This window comes from Accipiter gentilis, chromosome 28 (genome assembly GCF_929443795.1).
Source record: "Accipiter gentilis chromosome 28, bAccGen1.1, whole genome shotgun sequence".
Classification (NCBI taxonomy): Eukaryota; Metazoa; Chordata; class Aves; order Accipitriformes; family Accipitridae; genus Astur; species Astur gentilis.
Window position 1 is genome coordinate 17784952 of NC_064907.1, and position 15740 is coordinate 17800691.

The window sequence follows — 15740 nt, forward strand, 5'->3', positions numbered from 1 at the left end:
GGAATGTAATTAAGACGTGAGTGTTTCTCCTTCCCTGGCTACCACCTCCACCCCAGCACAAAGCAACCCTGCTCCCCCTGATGCTCCTGCCCTCCCGGCACTGCCGTGTCCACAGGGACATGCAGCGATGGCACCCCTTCATTCCCGGGGCTCCTTATGGCACCCCTTCGTTCCCGTAAGGCTTTGGCCCACAGTACAAATCTCTCCTCCACCCCATGCTGGGAAGCATCGTGCAATCACAACACCGGTGTCAGCCCAACCCCTCATTAAGTGCCATGCCCCCACTCGAGTAATTACTCCTATTTATAACCGAGCGTTCGCAGCCTGCCCTCAATAAAACCCCCGGCTGCTCCACCTCCCGTGCTCCTGTCGCTGACACAGAGCAGCAGCTATTTTTACCCCTCTCCCCTGGAGATGCTTCGCTCTCAATTCCAGTTGCGGGATTTAAAGAAACTCTGCTGCTCCTGCCACCCTCTTCCCAGGGTCCCTGGGGGCCGAAGTAGCGACACTGGCATCATCCTGCCAGGGCAAAGTCTCGGCGGGTCCCCCACGGGTGGGGGACTGAGAGTCTGAGTGTCATCTCTCGGTACCCATCTTCAGGCAGGAGATGTTCCACGCTGGTGGATGTGGGATCGTGTTAATCCAGCGGGATGTCCGGAGCCCTCCGAGGACCTTGATCTATTGATCTCGCTCAAGGGTGGAGAAAAGCATCATGCAGGGGCACCCGTGGGAGCAGCTTTGCAAACCAGCTCTTCCCAAGGACCAGGGTCTTGCTGGAAGCTGAGGCCAGACAGACACAAAGGAGAAACCCCTTTGGGGAGGATCTGTGTCCAAACGAGTCCCCACTGCTGTGAACGGCCCCTCTTTCCCTGAATATCTGTTCCGGTCCGTGCTCTCCAGGGGCAGGGCACTGGGCTGAGCCCACCCGGGATCAGCGGAGTCAAGCAGCAGCTTCGTGCAAAGGCAACCCATGGCACCGGGTCCCGCTGCCCGGTAAAAATAGAAACCATTCTTTATTTTCACACCAGCTATTTTGGATGCGATTGCTGCGTTTCAAAGAGAAAACGCTGCTCTGGACTCTGCATTAACACCTATCAGTGTGATTTCCCATGGCAAGTTAAGGAAGCAAAGCAGCACTTAATGTGCTCCCGTGCTCTGCAGTCCTGGGTGCCAAAGTGCTCACAGATGGCTCAGGCCTTTGCAAACCCTCGAGCCGAGCTGGAAAATGCCTTCCCACCCGTCTCCACATGCAGGCCAGGCCTGGGATAGAAAGGAAAATGATTCATCTTCTACTCCAACTTAAATCCAGTAAGGCAGTCTGCTTGCAGGGAGCTGAGAGCAGGCAGGGAGAGCATCCTTTACAGCAGCCTTTAGCATCCCACCGGGCTGAGCAGCAGGAGCCGCTGCACCTCCGTCTGTCGGGACAGCAGGTCTCTTGCCAGCCTGGGAACCAAACCTTCCTTAATATACTTATATTAGTACACTTATCCACATATATCTTCTCTGGAGGAGCTTGCTGCCAGACCCACGGCCCTCCGGCATTGCCAGCATCCCTGCTCCCTTGCCCTGCGCGCGGGGACACCGGGAGGACGTTAGCTCAAGTGCTCAGGGGTTTTCTTTGATTATAAGCAATGATAGATGCTGCTCGTGACCCCGGGACGGGCTCCTGCTGCCGGCTCACCTCGTGTCGGACACGGCGGGCACCGCAGCACGGCCCCTGCCCTCCGTCCCCGCACACCTCCCGGCAAGGCGGCAGAGCCGTGCATTAATCATTCCCGCTGCACGTTGAGCCATCTGGATGGTATTGGCCCTTCTGCCACACCATGGAGGATTGTTAACACAAAGCATATGCTTTGTTTGAAATTAATAATAATTTTAGGCTCTCACCAGCTGCTGGTAATTGGCTCCCCTTTCGCAGAGATAACTGAGAGCAGCAGGGTGGAAATTCAGCCGCTTCCCGGCTCCTTTTCTAATGAGATGAGTCCCTGGGAAAGGTAGCTGTTCTGCAGGGGACAGCATGACACCGGACAGGTAATGCCTTTTAAAAACTGGCTACACGTGCCCCGTGCCACGGCGATGGCAACACACCGAGCACCGGGGCTGCTCGGGGACCCCGAGGTCCCCTCGGCAAACCCTTGCAGCAGCCGCAAAGGGAGCAGACCCGTTCTGGGCACCGACCCGGCTGGGGAAGGACAAGTTTTGGCAGCCTCATTTGCTGCTTAATTGTTGCCATCAGCAGCAGATTAGCGCGGAGGGTGTATTTTTACATTTTCTTGCTTAAGCATCAGTCTGGGCAGGTGGGTGTTGGGAGGCTGGTGGGGATATTTATATTGCAGCCCTGACAAAATGTGCATGTGGAGGAGCTCTGTAAAATATACAGAGCATTATTTTTGTTCAAACAGTGCGTATTAAGGCAAAGGGAACGTACTAAACACATCCGCTGCAGCAGAGACATATGGGAGCTGAGGGCTTTTAAAAATCTCCAGATTCAATCTAGGCTTTTAAATGCAACCTGCCCCATGACGGTTCTGCGGTTGCAGGGGAGTGAGCAGGCAGGGACACGGCAGCAGCCGGCAGGACTCTGAAATTAGGACTCTGACCGCATCCCCCCCTTTGCCATCATTAGGGTCCAGCCAATACCTTTAATGGGATTCCCGTAATGAAAGTGTAGGAGTAGCGTGCAATATCCAAAGAGCTAAAACGCTCTCCTGGGCTCCATGCAGCGCTGCTGTAATACAGCTTATTAGTATTTTAGCCTTCGTCAAATATTCAGCACTGGAAAATGACATGGAGGGATTTGGGGGCTCACGGCGGGTGTGGGAATCCTTCCCCTGCTCCCGTTACCCTCCGCAGCCCAGCGAGACCACCAGCACTGCACAGATCGCCGTCCCATAAGAAGAGCGATCCCTTGGACCAAAACCAGCAGCAAATTGCCTTTCCAGAAGGCAATTCCCTTTCCACGCCCTTGGCCACCAGCCCTCCACATCTTCTCCAGACCCAAGCAGCAAATTCAGCTGCTCCTTTGGTCCAGGCTTTGCATGCACGCTCTCGCCGGAGCGTCAGCCTCTCCAGTCTCATGGGGCATCACGCTGGCCTCAGCGCATTCCGGTGGGAGAGGCCAGCCGTGCCCTCCTGCATCCCTCCATCCCGCAGAAGGACGCTCCCCAAACCCTGCCTCCATCCAGGCACCCCTCGGTGCCATGTCCCGGGGGCATTTCGGTGCTGGGAGTGTTGCTAATGTTGTGATGTGCCCCTTCCAGCTGCAGCTACGGGATTTATTTTATATTTTTTTCCCATGGCAGCCATCATTATAAATATTGCCTGATGGGTGGGAAGGAGAGGGAGGACAAGTGACACTGCTACAGGGTGGCACCAGTTTGGGAATTTGCACCCAGTGCTAGCAGGGGGGCAGTGATGATCCCAGCTGCACGGGGGTGCAGGCCAGCCAAGGTCCCCGGGATCGACGGGGATGGGTCTGCGGGGGCCAAGCACATCGCCCCGCAGCCGAGCCGTGGCCAGCAGAGGCCACGGGATCAATGCGGAGTGAAGGAAATACGGCTGCGGACACGCGGCTTTTACAGCTTCCTTCCCCAAGAAAGGCTGGTTTTTATGGACTTCTGGTAATTGCCAATTAATTTTGCTGAAGCCAAGGGCAGGAAGGCAGGCCAGCTCTTTAAGGGCACCCACGCAGGGGTGGGCAAACCGAAAAACAACCTCCTTTTTCCCACCTATTTTCCTGTACAGACCTCAGCAGAGTCTGGACTGATGCAATCCCTGCAAAATCCTAGTGATGACCAGTCCTGCATTTCTGGAGCCACTGAAAAAGAAAGAAAAAGCAGGCTGGATAGAGTTAGCACTTGGCTGTAGCTCCAACCCGTGGCCACAGTCGCCACCTCCCTGCTCCTCATCCTGCACCTTGTCATCAGCTTCATTTATTCCCCATCCCGCGAAGGCAGCCGGGAGCCCCAGAACTCCAGAAACAAGACAGGCGAAGAGAATCCAGACCCTCCCAATTAGGCAATTTTTTCTGAATGAAGGGCCCTGCTCCGCCCTGTGCAGGGAACGTGATTGACATAAATCCGGGGGCTGATTAGGGGCTTGTCATTTAGCACCTATAATGCCTCCCTCCTAATAGTATTAGGGCCTCCTTGGCGAGACGTTAATGCAGTTTGCAGCTGCACCGTGGCGCCTGGGATTCGGCCGCCGAGCGGCGAGCGTGCTGCAAAATGAGCACATCTCTAATCCGAGGAGACAGTAATGAAAAAAGGAGCTGCCTTGACAAGGTGCACAGAGCAGCGGGGGAAAAATGGTCCTGGTATGGCCGGCCCCAGGAGCATCGTCTCCCGGCCACGGGCAGCATCCCCACCAGGGTTGCTCGACGAGCTTGCTCCTTTCTTATTTCCCCATCCTCTCCACCCCGGAGATGCCCGTACCCCTTTTTCCTTGCTCTGCCCCTCCAAGCCTTGCCAGCCCATCCTTCCCCTGGGATCCTCCCTGTTTTCTCCACAGGGGCTGCATCCCTGGTCCGTGCCCCTCGCCCCGGGATGCAGCTCTGCCTCCGCTCCTGGAGGGAAGCGTGGGAGAGGGACAGGGGCGTTTGCCGGAGTAACGACCCTTAAAGCTCTGAACAAATTTCTGTTTTGATTAGCCGTGCTCCTAAATGATTTATAATCAGCATAATACAATAATGACAATAACTCCCTAATCAGATTAAAGCGTTCTCCATTTGTCTGGGGCTTTGTGCTGTAATCTCTTCCTCCCCTCTCTGCAATCGATTTTGTTTTCTCAGCCCAGCTCCTCGCTGAGCCCCGCCGAGGGCTTTCCCAGCCTTTACATCCTCCTTACCTGGACTTGATATTCCGGGACAGGTCCCCTTTTTCCACCCTAAAACCCTGTCCATGCAGACGGGGCAGGCAGGGGATGCCGTGAGCAATTTACTCCGGCAGCAAAACCCGTGGCACTTCGCTCGGCCCATGCTCTGTGAAATTTCATTAGTGCCATTCCCAGCGACTCCCTCGTTAGCCTGACTGGCACGGTACAAATCTCGATAGACCCGTAGGATCTTTAAGTGAAGTTGGGAAGGTGTTTCCATTTCTTTGGTTAATGAAGAAAAATAGAGGTGGAGGCGGCTGGAAGGAGCGGGGATCGCAGTGGGGAGCCGGGCTGGAGGACGGCGAGGAGAGAGGACTGTGTTAACACTGATTAATAATAAATAACCACCATAATGAGCACTAATTAATAATAGCACACGCTTAAGCAATTGATTCCCAGTGAATGGCAGTGTGCCATCAGGAGTCCCCATCGCTCCAACTAACCAAGCCGGTGGTGCTGCTGGATGCTCCTGGCCATGTCCGGGCTGCCCGGGATCTGGAGATGGGAACCAGCCCGGTCATGGACAGGGATCATCCCTCACTGCTGTAGGAACAGACCAGGGAAAGGCTGGGGACGGTTGGCTAAGGATCATCTCCCATCCCTCAGCACACCCTCCTGCCTCCTAAACTTGTGCCCATGTTGTCGGCAGGTCCCGGGGCACAGCACCATCTGCCTCGCTCCGTGCTCTTCCTCGGTCTGATGTTGACTCGCTGGAAAAACCTATTAGAAACTTGTTTTTTCTTTTTTCTTTTTTTTCTTTCTGACCTATTTTAGGTGTTTCTGCACAGGGAGCATCCCTGTGCCCTGTGTGATCCCGGGCAGGGCAGGCAGCAGAGCCCACTGCTGCCTGCACGAGGGGAGCACGGCTGCTGGGGACCTGTTTGTTTCCTGGCCCCTTCAATCCAGCGCGTGATAGATTGATACAGAGCTTTAATCAGTGTAATATATAAAGCACTTAATTTGCCTTATTAAAAGTCTACACTTTGGATTTTCAGGATCCAGGAAATTAACTCAAGCACCTAAGCATTTATTTGATTGAAAGAGACTATAAATAATTCATGCCTTTTCTTTGCCTTTGGTGGCAGACCTGCTGGGGTGGTGGGGGACCGGCAGCAGCTCCCACGGTCCCTCCGTCGCGGTGACAGAGCTGGTGTGCGCCAGAGATGGCCTGTGTGGGGTGATGGGCACCGACGGAGCCCGGGGCGGACCGGGGAGACCGTTCTGTGCCGGGGAACCATCGGCCGATGGGCAATTTGGGCTGGTGCCTCTCACCGTGCCCAGCGGAGGGGCTGGATGTGCCCTAGCAAGGGCTGTGCAGGGCTGGAGGTGGCTGGGAGGAGGAGGAGGAGGAGGAGGAGGAGGAGCAGGCTGACCCAGAGTGAGTCAGGCTGTGTCAGGCTGCATACTGGTCTCCTTGTACTGGGAGGAGAGGAGCCAGCCACGAAAATCACCATGACAATAAAGCTGAGTATTTCATCTATAATTCAGAGGAGCTGGAAAGTGGTTTTATAAAAAAAAAAAAAAAAAAAAAATTAAAAATAAAACCACGGCTGAGACAGTAGAAATTTATGCCACTGTTCTTGCTGAGCGAGGATGTGGCATGACCTTCGGACAGGCACGATGCCCAGCCCTGGCCACAGCGCTGGCGGGGACTGAGAACAGGGACGTGGCGGGGCAGGGGGGGCTGGGGGCTGCGTGCTGCCACGGTGCCAACTCGGCGAGGGCTGAGCGGGCCAAGAGAATTCTGCAGGTGGGGTGTGTTTGCCGTAGGAGCTGTGCGTCGTCCGCTTGCCTTCGAGGCGTGGGGTGTGCATCGCCAGCCGGCCCTTGCAGCGCGGGCTGAGCATCCCGGGGCTGAGCATCATCCGGCTGCAGTCACCGTATGGGCTGTGCATCCCTGGGGATGTGCATCGCCAGCAGCATGGGCTCGGCATCCCGGCGCTGTGCATTATCCAGCTGCCCTCACGGTGTGGGCTGGGCATCCCTAGGGATGTGGGGACGGGCATCCCTAGGGCTGCGCATCCCTAGGGATGCTCGTGAGGGTTCCGCAGCCTGCAAAGCTGAGGTTCCCCTAGTTTGACCGGGTGAGGAGCAGGGAGGAATTTGGGGGTCTGTTCCTCAGGAGCAGGCTGCAAGGTGCTGGCCCTGAGGCTGCGGGATGATACGAGCGGATGGAGGCTGCGGGGGGACGGACACACGGACACGACCCCTGCCCGACCGCTGCCTGCCGTGCCCTGCCCGTCCGGCGGGTCCACAGTGCCCTCCAGCGGGCGCATCCCCGCTGCCGGTGCCGCAGCTGGCCAGATGTTTTGCCCCACCGCTCCGGAGGGATGCCCGGCATGGAGGGGAGAGCTTCGCTCCAGTCCTCCAGCCATGGGTGCGCTGAGCTGGGGGGGGGTCTCAGCTCTGCTAGGGGAAGGGACTGGGGGGGGAGATCCACGGGCCGCGGGATGGGGAGGGAGGGGTTTCTCCTCTCCTTCCCCATCCCACTCACTGCAGGTTCCTCTTCTTGGCAAATTTGAGGGCCACGTTGTCGTACTCGGTGTCCCCCAGCCACTCCTTGCCCTGCAGGAGGAAAGGTTGCCGGAGAGGGACGGGTCTTTTGGGCACGGCGTAGTCATCCTGCTGCGGGTTGTAGAAGGGGTACTCGTGCCCGGTGGGCTCCTCCGGGGCCGCCTGCAGCCTCCACGCCTCCCCCTTCACCTCCTCGGGCTCGTCGTAGACGATGTGGGTGGACAGACCCTCGGGCTCGTCATAGATGTGGTCGGGTTTGGCGACGGTGGGGAGCCGCAGGGGCTGCTTGCCCACTTGCCCCCCTGCCTCCCCAATGCTGTCGTAGAAAGGGTCGGGGACCTCCCCGGGGCGAAGGACCAGCTTGCCGAACTTGCGAGCCGCAAAGGTCTTGGCGATGGTGTCAAAAGGGATGGCATACTCGGATTCGGGGGTCTCCTTGGCCGGAGCATCCTGCCTCCGGTTCTTCTCCGGCACCGGGGGGTTCCCCCGACGGACGGAGTTGCAGGGCTCGGCGTAGGAGCAGTCGGCACCGCGGGAGGGCAGGAAGGTACCCAACGGCTCCCCGGCCCCAGAGCAGCTGCCGGGGGACATCGCCGGCTTGGCTTTTGGCACCTTCCCCTCCCAGGTGGGCTCCAGCGAGGAGGACTTGGTGCCGCCGAGCTCCTCGTGCCCCTGCGCCCAGCTGGGCATCTTGGCGTGGCCGAGCGGCCGGATGGCATTGTCCCCGGGGCCGCCCCGCCGCGGCTCCTCGGCCCCCCGGCACCGATGCCTGTTGATGGCCGATTCGATCGCCTGGAAGATCTCGTTGCCTTGCCTGGTCTCAAACTCAAAGTTGCCTTCTCCGGATGCGCAGCGCCGGCCGGCCTCGAAGGAGAAGGTCACCTAGGGAGGGACAGGATCAGGACCCCGTGCCGCAGCCCTCCGCCAGCCCACCCTTGCCGGATCCCGCTTACCTTATCCCGTCCGAAGCGTCTCAGGAAATGGTAGGGCCAGCTGTAGAGGATCTCCAAGGTCTGGAAATGCTGCAGCTCCAGTGCCTCCTCACCGGCTCGCAGGATGCACCGGCCCCAGAGCCGGCAGCGCTCGGAGGACTCGGTGGCCCTCACCATCACCTCGAACGCCTGCTCCAAGCCGGCTGGGGATGGAGGAAGGTGGTATTTGACACATGCAAGGAGCAGAGTTCCTCGTTACCAGAGCAAAGCTGCATCTTTCACCCCAGGGAGGTGCCATGGGGTTCGTGAGCCCCTGCAGCCGGGGCGGCGGGGAAGCGGCGTCCGGCTGATAAGGGCTTGAGGGCTCTGGCTGCGCAGGAGCAAGCTGATAGCGCAGCAAAACCCAGCCCTGCCAAACCACAGAGCAGGAAGGAGTTATTTCAGGGGAAGACTTTCCACCACACCTCCTGCACGTAGCCGCGGCGGGGGCTGCTCTCTGGCGCAAAACTGGCCAAGGTGCCTTGGGAAAGGGGGGATGCTGAGGTGCTGCAGGACATGCATTGCTTCTTGTGCAAGCCAACCCAATCCCGCTGCACCTTCCCCACTTCTCGGAGCCTACCTTTGCCTCGGGAGCTGTAGAGGGAGTTTTCCTCCATGGAAAACTCGCTGTCGGTGCCCAGCGAGCTCTGCTGACCATCCTTGCCTGCTGCCTGCTCCTCCCTGCTCCTCTGCCCGGGAAAGAGCAGCGGGTGAGCGAGGGCAGCGCACAGCATCCCCCCAGCCTGCCCCATCCCAGTAGACCCCTGGAATTCCCCGGCAGGGATCCCGCTGTCCCCCTTGCCCCTGTAATCCATGTCCAGCGCATACCGGGAAGGCCAGCTCGCAGAGCTTCTGGATCCAGTCGGCCGCCTCGGTGCCGTCAGCAGCCAGGAGGTACCGCTTGTCGGTGGTCTCCAGCAGGAAAGGGACCGTCTCCTTGGGGCAGCCGGCATCGCCGCTCGCCTCCGCCACATGCACGCAGTCGCTCAGCTTGACCAGCCGCTTGCTGCCCTCGCCTTTCCGCAGCTTCTCGGCGGCCGGCGGTGCCGAGCCCTCGAAGAGCTCCAGGCGGGCGGTGGAACAGGAGCTTTCCCGGTATAAGACACCCCAGAACTTCCTCCATTTCTGCCGTGGGGAGAAGCAGTGAGAGGAGTGAATGGCCAGTATCGGCCAGCTCTGCTTTCACCCTTCCAGGAGTTTTCATCCCCTCGGGACCATGCCCAGGGCAGGACATCGGTGCAAACCCCTCCAGGGTCCGGGCAGGGTCTCGCACCCTCGCCCGGGCAGGCTGGCCAAAGCTGGGGAGTGAGATAAACTGGGCAGCGTGGGGAAAAGCATCCCTGACAGACAGTCGGCAGCCTGCGGCCAAGCATTCCCAGCCGGCAAAGGCACTGGCAGCACCCCAGCCTCAGCCGGCACTGGGATCCATCCCGACGCCCGTCCCTACCCTGCGGCACCCAAAAGCTGTGCCAGTGGCCCCCCATTGCTGAAGGATTTTCAGCTCCTCGTTTGCTCCGTCTTCCCGGAAAACACCAACTTTTAAACGATTCCCAACTCGCCCTCTGAGAAGGGAGCAGTTCACGGCACACCGTGCGTGGGAGGCACACCGGCTCCTGCAGCGGGGAAGCGGCAGGAGAGGAAGTCTTGCACCAAAATCAGAGCATCCTCCGCGGCGGCTCCCTGCGCCGGCGACCTGCCGAGCCCGGCAGGCTTTGCCGAAACGTGGGGGTGGCCTCTGCTCCATCCTCCGCCATCGTGGGCACCGCGCTCGGCGGCAGCTGCCTTGCCGTGGGAAGGCGATGCCCTGCCCGCTGCCCTTCCTTGCTCTGCCCTGCCTCGCACCCGCTCTGTCTCCGGCATTTGGAGCGAGACTGGGCTCCGTCTGCTGCCCGAGCGCGGTGCCGGATTCGCCCCGGGTGGCTCCTTCCCCTTCTTGCACAAGAGCGGTGTGGGTGGGAGCCATTGCTAAACCCTGGCCTTTATCAGTTGCTGAAGCAACGAGGCTCTGGGGGTTGCATCAGTTTATGCCACGGTTCTGGCCCATTTTGCAGAGCCTCTGCCCCGGGGCGGGGGTCCCGCTGGTGGGGGGGGGTTCTCTTTCCAATGTATCCCCAGCACCTTCCAACCCCCTGCCCTTCCCTACCAGCCCGACGTGCTGGCGGGGAGCCGGAGGATGGTTGGGGAGCCAACAGGTAGGAGCATCTCATTCCCTTCGGATGCAACCCCCCCGTTACCCCCATGTCCAGCCCAGCTGAGCCCCCCCCCCACCGGGGACCGAGCAGCCCCCCCCCCCAACCCTCTCACTTTCCCGAAGGTCTGCTGCAGCTGGAGGTAGAGCACACCCTGCTTCACCACCGCCTCCTCCATCTTCCAGCCACCAGCATCCTCCCGTGTTGCTCCTCCACCACCGTCCCCCGCCTTGCCCCGCAGATCCGGGGGGGTCCCGTCCCGGCTACACACCCCTGCCCCACCGCAGCGCTGCCGTCACACCGGGTCGTGTCGTCTCAGCATGTGACGTGCGGTCGAGTTCTTCTGTTTCCTACGCTCAACCCGACGCGGGCTTCGGCTTCCTGCGTCTGTGAACTTACCATAAAGGGCAGCTGGCGGCACAAACCCGGCAGAGCCGGCCGCACGCCCACCCTGACCCATGACGCCGGCTACCGCACGCCCGCAGCATCGCCAGATGCCGGGCAGCCCTGCCGCAGGCAGCCTCTAGCCGTGCCTCAGTTTCCCCATCTGTGAAATGGGTCTAGAAGCAGCTCTGAGGGCTGTCCCCTTGGGTTAATGACACCCCCCCCCCCCCCAAGCTCTGCCGAGACATCCCAGCCCAAACCAGTGCTCCCAGTAAAGGCGTTGCAACCCCCAGCCGCAAAACTGGCCGTGATGCTGGGAAGGTGGTTGAGGGGGTGAGCTGGGGAAGGCGACGGCACGATGCGGAGGAGGGAGGAAGAGGTTTGAGGCTGCAGGCAGCGCCGGGGCATTGTGTGGTGCCCAGACACACGGGGATGGGGATGGGGACGGGGGTGGCAGGGGCTGGACGGGGAGCTGGGCTGGTGGAGCACCGCAGGGTGCGGCCGGAGGGGGACCCGGAGCACCCCAGTCTTCGGTGCATGGGCACCTCACAGCGCCGGGCACCCACGGGCACCTCAAGCTTCATCCTCAGGCCAGGCCAGGCCCCCACACCCGCAGCCCCCCCAAAAAAAACCAGGGCTGTCCCCCTGCGAAGGAGCACCCAAGGGTGCTGGGGCTGGGTGACCAGTGGGGAACTGGGTGACCAGTGGGGAGCTGGGCTGACAGTGCTGGGGCTCAGCCGCCACCATGCAGCCCTGGCTGCCGCCTCGGCACCGGGCCAGGGCTGGAGGAGGCATGAGGCTGGGGTAACTGGGAGCACTGGTGCAGGAGCTGGGGTAACTGGGAGCACTGGTGCAGGGGCCGCTGGGGCACTGGTGCTGGGCTGGGGTAACTGGAGGGCATTGGTGCAAGGAACTGGGTGCAGGGATGTGGTTGCGGGACACTGGGTGCACTGGTGCGGGGTACTGGGAGCACTGGAAGCACCAGGAGCACTGGTCCAGGGGCTGGGGTAACTGGGAGGACTGGGGCAGGGGCTGCTGGGCCACCAGGCTTGTCTCTGGCTGGGCTAACTGGGAGCACTGGAGCAGGGAACTGGGGACACGGCTGCAGGACACTGGGAATGCTGTCGCCAGGCACTGGGTGCACTGCTGCTGGATACTGGGGGCACTGGGGGCACTGGTGCAGGGGCTGCTGGGGCACCAGGCTTGTCTCTGGCTGGGCGAACTGGGAGCACTGGAGCAGGGAACTGGGGACACGGCTGCAGGACACTGGGAATGCTGTCGCCGGGCTCTGGGTGCACTGGTGCTGGGTACACTGGGGGCGCTGGGAGCACTGGTGCAAGGGCTGCTGGGCTTCCAGGTTTGTCCCTGGCTGGGCGAACTGGGAGTACTGGAGCAGGGAACCGGGGACACGGCTGCAAGACACTGGGAACGCTGGTTCGAGACGCTGAGGGCCCTGAAAACAGGGAGAAAGCAGCGTCCCGCCGGCCCCGCGGCCCCTTTAAGAGCCATGTCAACAAAACCCGCCCCTCCCTCCTCTGCGTCGCTGCCGTCATGACGTCACCTGCGCCGCAGCGAGCGCGCCAGCGCCGCGCAGCGGGGCGGGGCAGGAGGAGGTGGGGAGGAGAGAGGTGGGGGCCGGGGCGGGGCCGGTGGGTCGGCGCATGCGCGGCGGGGGCCGTCGCGCGTGCGCGCGGGCGGCGCGGGGTTGGTTGGGGGGGGGGGGCGGGCGCGTGCCGGGCCCGGCGGAGGCGGAGGGAGCGGAGCATGAATGGAGCAAAATGGCGGATCATGTGCAGGTGAGGGGGGGGGGGGGGGGGGACGACGACAACACGACCGTCCGTAGGGCCGGGCGGGACGAACCTGTCCTCTCCTTCCCGGCCGGCCGGCTCTGCCGCGGGGTCGGACCTCGGCGGGGCCGTGGGTAGGCCCGGCCGGGCGCTGTGAGGCCAGGCCCGGCGAGGCGAGGCGGGGGTGGCAGCGGGCCCGCAGGCCCCGCGGTGGAGGTGCCGCCGCAGTGGCTCCCCGTTCTTCTCCCGCCCTGCGGTAGCGCGGCCCCGGTCCTCCGCCTCTTGTAGGCTGGGTGGCGGGGTGTGTATGGGGGGGGGGGGACGACGGGGACGCGGGCACTGGCATGGCGGGCGCGGGGGCGAGCGGCCTCGCTGGGCCGGCGGCGCGGCCTCCCCGGGCGGTGTTTGCCCGGCGAGCCCCGGACGGTTCCAGGCTTTGACATGTGTCACCGGCGAGGCCCGACCCGGGGCGGAGGGCCGCCGGGAGGGCGACTTCAACCGCGGGGAGGGCGGCTGCAGCCCGCCGGTGTTTACCGGCCTGAGCGGCCTTCGCCTCCTCCCGCCGCCGCTGTGGAGTTTTCTAGCAAGGCTGGTAGCAAACGTTTGGGGAAAGGAAACTCGGATCCCCCTCCCCGCCTTGGAAAGGAGCAGCCGGCTGGGCTCCGGCACCCACCCCCGCTGCCACAGCCCCCTCTGTACACACACACACACACACACCCCGCCATTCCCGGTGTCTTTGCGGGAGTCTGGCCCCTTGCAGCCGCCGTCCTTCTTCCCGGCTGTGGGATTCGCATCCTTGCTTTTCCCAGCCGTGTTTGTTTTATTTTCCAGCTGCGACGGAGTCTTGGCGTTTAGGTAAACTGTTTTGATTGGCGTTAAAAACAAAACCCTGCGTGGATAAGCGCGTGGTTGTCGTGGATGGGAGCCGGGAGGCAAATCAAAGGTGACAGTGGCTTTAACCGAGTCAGGCTTGCGTGGTGGGATGGAAAAGCCTCTGAAGAGTCAGTCCTGCCACTGACAGAAAAAGTAAAAATAGATGCAGCTGGGGGAAACGGTGAGGGTTTGTTGTTTTGGGGGTTTTTTTGCATAATATTTTAGTTGAACTTGCGCAGGATTTGCATGGTGTCCAAAAGACTGGCTAAACTGTAATGACACTGGTAGTTACATATTATCTATGCAACTTTTAAATAAATATATTCTTCACATGATACCCTTGTGAACCACAAGGGTGAGCAGTTTATTAACTCAGAATAGAGCCGTGCAGCTCTCAGGTTGTCTGGCAAGGTTGCTGGCAAATGTCTCTTGGGTAATCTCAGGGGAGGAGAGGAATTACTGCATTATTAAACAATTCTCAGGCTCTAAATTTACTGAAGAAACTCTGAATTCGTTTGCTGTGAGTCAAGCCCTACCTTTAAAACTTTGCGGGCGAGCCTGCCATTTGACACTGATGGCAGGTGAAACAGCTGCTCTTGTTGCTTTAAAATTGTGCTTCGTACCCTGCTTTTCTTTGTTAAATATTGAATTGAGCAAAGGGAAGTTTGAGCCGTAAGAAGAGGGTTGCAATTGCTGTGTTCAACTTGGTTAGTTAAAGTTTAACATCAGAGGCTTGGAAGATGTTCCACTTGGAGGAAAACTGATTTGCAAATACGGTTAAGGCACCTGCAGCTTGGTGCAGTTCCTGTACAGGACAAATATAGCTAACAAAATTGTTATGTGCTGCAACTGGATGGGGTTTGCTTGCTTTTTATTGTCTCTCTTTTCTCTCTGCTCCAGGTAAAGGCATTAAGCAGGAGCTCTGAGGAGCTTTCCCTCAGAAAGGAGAGCAAGAGGTTCCCTTCAAGACTGATTGTGGATTGTGGAGGAAGTAGTGTTTTTTATTAATAGATTAAATTTTTGGTGAGAGGTCTTGCCATAGCCCGAAACGTCAATCTTTCGGACATAAGATTTGAGCTAAGTTGCGGAGGCTCCCCTATCAGATGTCATGTTCCTTTAACAGAAAGGTTATTGAGTTATCCAGCATCGCCGGGAAATGTTGACTATCAGTGTGAATAATTGAGAGTTGTTTTTATGGCATATGCTGTGGGAGTTGGTCCTGTTTTAATGGGAACAGGGATTTGCAAATAAATACTGGCTGTCAAAAGCTATGCAGAGTTTAGCAGGTAGCGAGGTCTTGCTGCTGCTTCATGAGAGCTTTGGCTTGGGTGTTACCTGTTCACAGTGGAACTTCCTGGAGTTGTACCTGGTGTGCTAATAGGTGATTATTTATAGACTGCCTCTGCGCTGAAGTTATTTACTTTACAATATGGAGCAGCAGTAAGGATAAAGACAAACTTTTAAGGCCATAATGAAACAGAATCTTGTGTTCTCATCTTTAAAAAACAGACATGCAAATGGTGAACGAGCCCACCAGTTTTGTTGGTGGGAATCATGTAGTCAAAGCTGTCTGTGGTGCTTTCCTGTTGAACAGCTCTTCAAGAGGGGGACTGTTCAGCATCTGGAAACAAAGGATGCAGTGATACTGATACAGGAGCAGAGAGAATCAGATGATTTTGTGTAGCTGAAAAGAAGTCCTACGGTCTTAAAGCAAATTGCTGTCCACCAACTTTCTCACTTCTCAAAAAGTTCATATGACCTTGTTTTGAATTAATATTTCTGTCTGTTCCAAGTCTTGTAAGCATCACTTAAACTTGCCCGCAGTAGAGACAGAGGAAACCAGTGAGGATGTCATTGCCATTAGCTTTGTGGGCAAATACAAATACACTTCCCCCTATTTTTCCCCTTCTTGAAAACAGATTTATGTCATCTTTGTTTTTCTTCCACTTTCCTGGCCCCTTAGATGTTTCTCATGGTGCTGCCCTAAAATGGGATGCACTTTCTGAATGTGAATGTTCCTGCAGGAGAACATTTGTTGCAGGATGATGATGATGAATTCTGTGACTTCATGTATTGAATGTCTCATTTGTCTTGAATTTAAAAAATTCATTGCACTGATTAAAAGTTGTTGTCACTTCTGCGCTCTGTTC

The 15740-nt window shown here is 58.7% G+C and overlaps 2 protein-coding genes across 5 annotated transcripts in view; one reads left to right on the forward strand and one right to left on the reverse strand.

Moving 5' to 3' along the window:
- Positions 1–995: 995 nt before the first annotated feature.
- DOK2 (docking protein 2) lies at positions 996–10859 on the reverse strand. Of its 3 annotated transcripts, none has more exons than XR_007509822.1 (6): positions 10662–10859; positions 9186–9482; positions 8938–9046; positions 8340–8521; positions 4846–8268; positions 996–3817 (listed from the first exon to the last, which is right to left on the reverse strand). XR_007509822.1 is itself a non-coding variant. In XM_049830636.1 (5 exons), exons 1-5 carry the CDS (start codon positions 10722–10724, stop codon positions 7363–7365), a joined length of 1557 nt encoding a protein of 518 aa, XP_049686593.1. In that variant the 5' UTR covers positions 10725–10859; the 3' UTR covers positions 996–7362. The 3 variants fall into 3 exon arrangements, 1 of the variants encoding a protein (XP_049686593.1); XR_007509821.1 differs by having other exon boundaries at positions 996–1443; positions 3747–8268; XM_049830636.1 differs by having other exon boundaries at positions 996–8268.
- A 1789-nt stretch (positions 10860–12648) lies between these two features.
- Positions 12649–15740, forward strand: part of XPO7 (exportin 7) — a 49886-nt gene continuing 46794 nt past the window's right edge. For both annotated transcript variants that reach the window (XM_049830610.1, XM_049830611.1), the window contains exon 1: positions 12649–12726. In XM_049830610.1, the coding sequence (XP_049686567.1) occupies positions 12709–12726 (18 nt within the window). In that variant the 5' untranslated portion in view covers positions 12649–12708. The remainder of the gene's footprint in view (positions 12727–15740) is intronic.